This window comes from Gossypium hirsutum, chromosome D04, assembly GCF_007990345.1.
Source record: "Gossypium hirsutum isolate 1008001.06 chromosome D04, Gossypium_hirsutum_v2.1, whole genome shotgun sequence".
Lineage (NCBI taxonomy): Eukaryota > Viridiplantae > Streptophyta > Magnoliopsida > Malvales > Malvaceae > Gossypium > Gossypium hirsutum.
This window is the reverse complement of record NC_053440.1, coordinates 11,189,427-11,197,899: the sequence shown is the minus strand read 5'-3', so window position 1 is coordinate 11,197,899 and position 8,473 is coordinate 11,189,427. Positions and strand designations below refer to the sequence as shown.

Genomic DNA, 8,473 nt, shown 5'->3' with positions numbered 1-8,473 from the left:
GAAGAAACTGAAGGGAAAGAAATAAAAAAGAAAACTCCACTTACAGTTCACTCCCGCAGTTTACAATAAATTATCCCCTCCCTTTGTCTACCACACCAACCCCTTCCAACTTCATTCTCTCCCAAAAAGTATCAAAATGCTACCATTTTCTCAAAATTCTCACTATAAACTGCGTTTCTTGGTATTAGTATTATGGGTTTCTCACCTTGTTGATTCAAAGTCTGGGTTTGAGTTAGATGAGTCGTTGACTTATCTTTGGCCTTTGCCATCTGAGTTCACTTCTGGCAATCAAACCTTGACCGTGGACCCAACTTTATCTTTCTCTGCCTTAGGAAAAGGAGGGAACTCCAAGATTTTGATTGAAGGATTTGAGAGATATAAGAAGATTATATTAAAACATGTTTCTGGGATTTCACTTTTTGATAAATCGAGAGGGATAAGATCTGTTTATGATATTAGTGAATTGAGATTCATTGTGAATTCCGACAGTGAAGAGGTATGTTGGAAACTTGCTTTTTCCCTTTAAAATTCACTTGAACATTATATACATATACATATATATTGGTGACATTTTTGGGTTTGATTATGGCAGCTTCAATTGGGTGTGGATGAAAGTTATACTTTGTTTGTGGCAAAGAAAGATGGGAAATCTATTGTTGGAGAAGCCACAATTGAGGTAAAGTTTGAGACAGCTTTTTAAGGTTTATCATATTGATGATCATGGTCATATGTTTTCCGTTTTGTTTCCAGATGTTTCTAGCTTTGATCATTGGTTTCTATCAGTGTCCTGCGCATATTCAGACTTGGGTATCGGAAAAATATCTGCATACAACATTGACCATCAAGTCCTGGTAACATAGGTGCCTAGTAGTGTCTTTGGTGGTTGTTTAGTGTATGTAATAAGTCCAACACTTGTTTCCAACATATATTCGGACATAGGTACGAAGTATGATTCTCCAAATATATAGAAAAACTTAGAAAACTTTTGATATAATCGTGTAGGAAACATACCCGCATCCAAAATTGATTACACAGGTGTTTAGAATTGTCTTTGGCGGTGTTTAGTGTATGGGCACATGTTCTGACATGGGTATAGAGTACAATCCTCCAAATATAGGAGAAGAACTTTAAAAAAATTGAGTACAATTGTGTCAGATAAATACCCGCATTTGACACTCACCACTAAATCTGGAATAGCTTGTCTTCTTAGTAGTGTCTTCGATGGTGTTTTTAGTGCAATAAGTGTATGGCATTCCTAGGTGTGAATACATTGTGGAGATGCACTTCCTTACTGGTAATCATCCTCAGTAGGCAAGGATAATGCATGCTTAGTTTTGAATTTTCTAATTTTCAAGTTTAAAATTCATTTCTATTGAACTAAACTATTTCTGAAGATGAGTCAACTTGAAATCTTGAAGTAAATGTGTGATGACGGCTGATATTCACTCCTCTGTCTCTCTTTGTATTTTTCGCAGGCAAATACTGTTTATGGTGCCTTAAGAGGGTTGGAGGTATGCGATCAATCTGCTACTTATATGCTGTTTATCGTGTACATATAATCTTTTGTGTTTGTTTCCCAATTTTATGTGACGGTTATAAATGTCGATCAAAGGGATACCAATAAATGGGTGAAATATACTCCTCCCTAATGCACCTCTGCGCCACCATATGTAGTATAATGATGACTACCTGGTATTCAGAAATTTTCTGGGAATTATTTGCTCCTTAAGGCACATGCTTGTGATCCAATACATTGAAGTTTTATTTATGTTTCTTCTTGCATCCTTCTCTTTTACAATGTTGCAGACATTCAGCCAATTGTGTGCTTTTGATTACGAGACTAAGTCGGTGCAAATATACAAAGCACCATGGTACATAAAAGATAAGCCAAGGTTTGCGTTTCGTGGGCTTATGCTTGGTAAGCCTCACTTCCATTATTTTCCCTTTAGATAACAATTTCTGAAATAGTACTTGATTCAGTTGTATATGCTTATTTGTTACAGATACATCGAGGCACTATTTACCGATTGATGTCATTAAGCAGATAATTGAATCTATGTCTTATGCCAAACTTGTAAGAAATGCTACTAGCTGTTATTTTTTGTTCAATCCTATATTTTCATGGTCAGAATTCATTTGAGCTCTCACGAAATTATTGCTCCATCTTTTTTTTACATGTCATTCTGATTTTGCGGATTGCATTCAGTAGAATGTCCTTCATTGGCACATCATAGATGAAGAGTCATTTCCTCTAGAAGTACCCTCATATCCAAAATTGTGGAACGCTGCTTATACAAAATGGGAACGCTATACGATTGAGGATGCTAGTGAAATTGTTAGGTATGATACATATAAGTCCCGGAATATGTTCCTTGCTAACTTCTAAACATTCCTTTGGTTTTTATGCTTACTTATATCTGTAAAGCAAGAAACTTTTGCATCTGCATGTTGGGTACAATGATAGATGCTTGTGCAGCCTAGCTCAAAGAGCTGGATTTGTAAAAACTGAACTTTCAGCAGATTAAACTAAATGCTCTAAAATCTGGAATTATGTCTGAAAAACATAGAGAAGTGATATGTTGTCAGCTTGGATTAAAGTTGTTAAACTTTGAATTAAAGGCTTTCAATGGATAAAGTTGTCATCTTTTGTACTGCTTTTATCCAAGATTCTCAGTTTAGTTTTCGGATTTATTAGCTATCCAGATTTATGACTGAATATATATCTCTGCTTCTCCATTTTCTTTCTTCTGGTATTTCATGCTTCTTGCTCAAACATACATTAATTATGTGCTTTTTTTTTTTGGACATATTTTCATGCACAAATGTGAAGCTTTGCCAAAATGAGAGGTGAGATTGATCTTTCACTTTTGTTGGCAATTTAAGTAAATGTTCAACGTTTTCTAGGGGTCTCTAGATTTCTCTTCCCTTATAATACACGGTACGAGTGTCAGATTCAAATATGTGTCTAGCACAGGTATTTCTATTTTTTAAAAGTTCTTTCATGTATTTGGAGGATCTTAGGGGAGCCATATCTCCATATCCATGTCTTGATATACTTTAGACACAGGTGTTACAAGAAAATGAAGAATTGGAGCAACATAGTTCTTCCCTTCCCGTTTTCCTTTAATTAAATTCGTTGTTATTTAATCCAATTTAGAAATAAAAGCATAGTGCAACTAATTAAAACAATTAATAAGACTGCCGGTCTCATGCTGTCTATACTGAAGATAAGTTTTCTTATTATTTCTTATGATGTATGGCAGGCATCCACATAATGGCAGAAGTAGATGTTCCTGGGCATGCAGAGTCATGGTAAGTTGCTTTGTAATGCCAGTATTATCTTAGCCTTATACGATAGGACTCTGAGTACATAAAACTTTTTTCTCTTTTGAGTATTTCCACTAGGAAATTCATCATGAGGCAGTTGAATCTTCTTGACACTTTTCGTTTTTTTTTCTCGTAATCATGCAATAAGAAGGACATAGTTTCTTAGCTAAACCTATCCAACTGTAATGTATCTTGAAAGGCCGGTAATATGAAAGATTTCCTATTTCTACTCTTTAATTTCATTTCAATAAAAGAAATGGAAAAGTTTTATCTTAATTTGCATGCTGGCTTTATTTTTCTTGTTCACTTATTTCTTAAACCCGGATTTAATCTTACTTTGTCTTCTGTAGGGGAGCTGGGTACCCTGATCTTTGGCCTTCTTCTACCTGCAGAGAACCACTTGATGTTTCAAAAAGCTTTACTTTTGATTTGATTTCTGGCATTCTATCAGGTTAAGATCTGCAAAAGCCTTTCCCTTGGTAGTATAAGTCCTAGTCCGCATCTGTGCTAGTTTTGTGGATTGACAATAATCTTTCAAGAATAATAGTTTTGTTCTTTATGTTATTCTGTAAATCCTATCAAAGCAGATTAGTTATCATCGAGTTGGTTGGTTCACCTATAGGCATAGACGGCTAGTTTTCAGTAAAGTTGCAGTCAACTGTCAACACATCTAGTTAACCAAGTCAAATTATTCTACTGCAAAATGACTTCAAAAGAATTTTGGTAATATAAAATTTTGTCGAGCTTCAGTTTTAGGTCATGAATCCTATGTATTGGAATAACTTCATGCTGTCTTGATAATCTGAAACATTTTATCCCTGATATAACTATTTACATCGTTAATTCAGGTTAAGTACCTTTCTTTTAAAAAAAATTATGAAAGAAGTAAACCTTGAATATGATGAAAACTGAAAGAAGCACATATTTCAGTTTTGCTGATCACCGTAGGTACTACCCTACTTGTTACGGACACATATCGCACACGGATGCTCTAATTAGTAACAGTTACCTTTCCCATTTGCTATCTAGTTATGATTGAAGTTTTTGTTTTACAGAGATGAGAAAAATTTTCCCATTTGAGCTTTTCCACTTGGGTGGAGATGAGGTTCATACAGGTTGGTAGATTTGATTTCTTCTTGTTAACAGGCATTTCTGCTTTCTCTTTGTTAATAATGCGACTGTGTTCTTCCCACTTTTTAGATTGAAAGCAAATTTTTTCACTGAACTTCTTTCGATTTTGAGTGCTGTCTGCTAAGATTCATTATATATGTGCATGCAAAGTTACTTGGACTCAATTGTAAGTGTCAGGTTGGATATATGTCTGACACAGGTATTTTTAATTTTTCCTAAGTTTTTTCATGTATTTGGAGTCATATCTCTATACCTATATTCAGATGAACATGGATGATTGAAGAAAAAGAGTGGGAACAACATAGCACGCTAGACCATGATACTATGATACAAACCATGTAATTTAAACTATATGTGTGCTCGTAAAGTCTTTGAAATCTTTTAAATTTATCCTTTTCTTTAAAATTTTAGATTGATAATTCATCACTGTTTCACCCTAAATCTTGTATGTTTATCTTCTCACTAGAGACAAAGCATTTAAGTGATTATCAAGTGCAAGTCTATGAGTAAAGGCTGTTCATTGTCATCAACTTAATTTTATGTTTAAAAGCATGAAATGAACAGTTTGATTTTCTGATGCGGCTTTGCTTATATAAATGAGTGGACTTCTTTTTTCTACTCTGTTTGTTGTTATTTCGATGCTCGGTTATGCATTTTATTCTCCCTATATGAAGTTTATTAATATTGATAATAATTATTTTGACAGATTGCTGGACCTCTACTCCACACATAAAGCAGTGGTACGTGCCCAACTCTTCTTGTTGATCAGTACTTGTATGCCGGTTCATGTTTGGAGTAACTTCTACATAAATTGAACTTGATGATACTTTAGCCATTCAATGTTGTAATACTGGGATTAACTGTAACCTTTTGCTTCAAGCTGTGCCGTCTTATAAACCATTGATCCAATGAAAACGAATTGCAGGCTCAATGACCAAAACATGACTGCTAAAGATGCTTATCAATATTTTGTACTCAAGGCTCAAGAAATCGCAATCTCAAAAAACTGGACGCCTGTCAACTGGTATGTCTGTATCCATACCCTACGATTGCTGTTTAATGTTCTAAGAATGACTTCCGGTTTGGGTTTTTCGTCCATGGAAAGCTATTCTTCTCACTAAGTTCTCAATACGATAACATAAAAGTTTTCGGATATAGCAAAATAAATATAAAGTAAATTACCTAAAATCTTAAAAACATGCATGAGATGAAACCTATGCTGCTCTGACTCTTCACTTTTTTGTAAGTACCTCTGTCTGGCACCCGTACCTGATGCATTGCTGGACATGGATATGGCTTACAGGGATAAGACCCTATAAATATATGGAAAAAATAACTTAGAAAAATGTGAACATACACATTTATGTCTAACACTCACACCTAAGTCCGAGTAACTTATGATGAAACCAAGATGTTTTTTCTATAAGCTTGCTTAAGTAAATATAAAGTTCAGCCGTCAAAAGATTATTTTTCTCATCTTTTCCTTGTATCTGAAGAATCTGACAATTCTTCTTTGCAGGGAAGAAACCTTCAATTCTTTTCCGTCAAAGCTTAATCCACGAACTATTGTGCACAACTGGTGAGTTTTAGACCCTTTTTTTTCCTTTTAATTTTGACTGAAAAGGTTCTCATCCAAGAGTTGTTACTTTAAATTTCACGCCCGAATGATTTGATATAAAATGCTAGGTTGGGTCCCGGGGTTTGTCCGAAGGCTGTTGCGAAAGGATTCAGATGCATTTTCAGCAATCAAGGTGCTTGGTATCTTGACCATCTGGATGTTCCTTGGAATGAAGTCTATAGTGCAGAGCCACTAGAAGGAATAAATAATGTGTCCGAGCAAAACCTTGTTCTAGGAGGTGAAGTTTGCATGTGGGGTGAGACAGCTGATACATCAGATGTTCAGCAAACAATATGGCCTCGAGCTGCTGCTGCAGCAGGTATGTTATATGCTTCAAGAAAAAGTTATTAAAACCTGAGTAGTTATTTGAAGTCATTATCATCTTAAAACATAAATGCTCGAGTCTTGCTTTTTCTTTTCCGTGATGAGTTCCTCTTTTTCTCCACCAAGACCCCATCTTGACCCAAAACACGAACAAGTAAATATCAAGCAAAGGATGTAAAAGATCTTAAAAGCATAGTTTTAATAGGTGCCATCCATAGGGTACAATAAAATTAGCAATTACTTATTTGGGAGTTTTTTGACCCACGCTGTCAATTTTGCTCTTCGATATACATGTTAAAGGATATGGCATAGGTAAAACATGTGTGATTTATAATGTTTGGACCAAAAGAAATTTATTTAAACTGTTTTGGAATGCTGAATATTTTTCTCTTATGTGTCCTAACCATTTCGAATTATGACTTTCGATTCTGTATCACTTCTCTTTTTGATGTTCATGCCATACAGGTGAAACCAAATGCTCGGATTTCTGCCTGTTAACCTCATTCGTTCATCCCTTGTAATGATTAATGGCTTCCAAAATATGCATATTAGATAACTATAACTAAATCACCCTTTTTAGAATCTCGTAGTTGGCTGCATTCAACATAGATTGGTTTAGACGCAATTAAGCATTTAGGGCAAGCAACTAAATTTCGTATTTCCGCATATCATGTCGGACTCAATGGTTAAACTAACATGGACACGATCCGTTTACTTACTCTGCTTCTTCATTGCTTGGTTCTTATTTTGAATGATGCCATTTGCTTCGAATTGTCTTCCTACAGAGCGGTTGTGGAGCAAAAGGGAGGCTGTATCTGCACGAAACATTACTTTAACCATATTACCACGGCTTCATTACTTCAGATGCCTATTGAATAGGCGCGGGGTTCAAGCTGCTCCCGTCACAAACAAATACGCTCGACAACCTCCAATTGGTGCCGGATCATGCTACGAGCAGTAGTTCCTCAGTTCATTACTAGTCGGATTGCTCTAGAACTGCCTGTATCTGCTCTTGTATATGTTGAAAGTACATCTGAAACCTTAAATTGCCGCATTTTCTGTGTTTACAGACAGTCCATTGGTGTTTATCTCATCTGATATGCTCATGTATACGTCAAAAGTACATTCAAAAGCTTAAATCGCCACATTTTCGGTGTTTTAGAACAATCAACTGGTGTTCATTCATCTTGTGCTATATTTTAGTTTGATGTTGTGATTATCACACTTAATTTAAATTTGTACCTGTTTGTGTTTGACTAGTTTATCTCCATGGTATAAACTTCATAGATAAAATCTTTTCTGCAACTTGCCATCAGTAAGCTATGTTATTCGGACTTTGATCAGAGTTACGGGTGTGGTTATGTGTTTTACTTGGAAATTAAACATGTTGATCGATTATGGCACGAAATGTGATTTCATAAAAGCTGACATTATGGTGGCTGAACTTGCTCTTAAATTATGTGGTCGGGGATTTGATTCTTATTCATGAAAATTGAGTATATTTCATGGTCAGCGCTTGCTATCAACAGTGAATATTTTGATTTCGAAAAAAACATGCTAGACAGTATATAATACAATTACCACGATGAATAAATAAATGGTAAACTATCAAAATAGTCACTTTTTACCTCAGGTTATATTTTAGTGACTTACGTTATCATGTTGTAATATTTTAGTTACTGAGCTGCTAATTATCGTTAACGGTGTAATGGATTATACAATTGGTCCTCAGATTTTTTCATTTTGAATATTAAAATTTTTTTTTATATTCTTTTAACTTTCCCTTTCCTTTCTCCATTTCTTTTAACATAATTTTTCTATGTTTTCCATTTGTTAAAACTTATTTATGTTTATGAAAAAAGAAAAGGCGAAAGCTTAAACCAAAATTAAACTAGTTTCGCATATTCTTACCCCACATTTACAAACCGTCATCATCCATCACTGCTTTAACAAACCAATTTGAATCCCTCAATGACCTAGTCCATAAGTTCGCCTCACTCGAAGACCTCGCTAGTTGTGACTTATGACAGTATACCCTCAACAAAGTTTTTCGAACCCGTTCCCTCAACCTCC

At 35.0% G+C, this 8,473-nt stretch overlaps 1 protein-coding gene across 1 annotated transcript; it reads left to right on the top strand.

Moving 5' to 3' along the window:
* Positions 1–7,705, top strand: LOC107926083 (beta-hexosaminidase 1). Its single transcript, XM_016856878.2, has 15 exons — positions 1–496; positions 593–676; positions 1,476–1,511; positions 1,807–1,918; positions 2,004–2,074; positions 2,210–2,340; positions 2,831–2,847; positions 3,264–3,312; positions 3,678–3,778; positions 4,383–4,442; positions 5,165–5,198; positions 5,384–5,482; positions 5,978–6,037; positions 6,145–6,395; positions 7,186–7,705. The coding sequence occupies exons 1-15, from the start codon at positions 137–139 to the stop codon at positions 7,359–7,361; spliced, it is 1,641 nt and encodes a 546-aa protein (XP_016712367.2). The 5' UTR covers positions 1–136; the 3' UTR covers positions 7,362–7,705.
* The last annotated feature ends 768 nt before the right edge of the window (positions 7,706–8,473 follow it).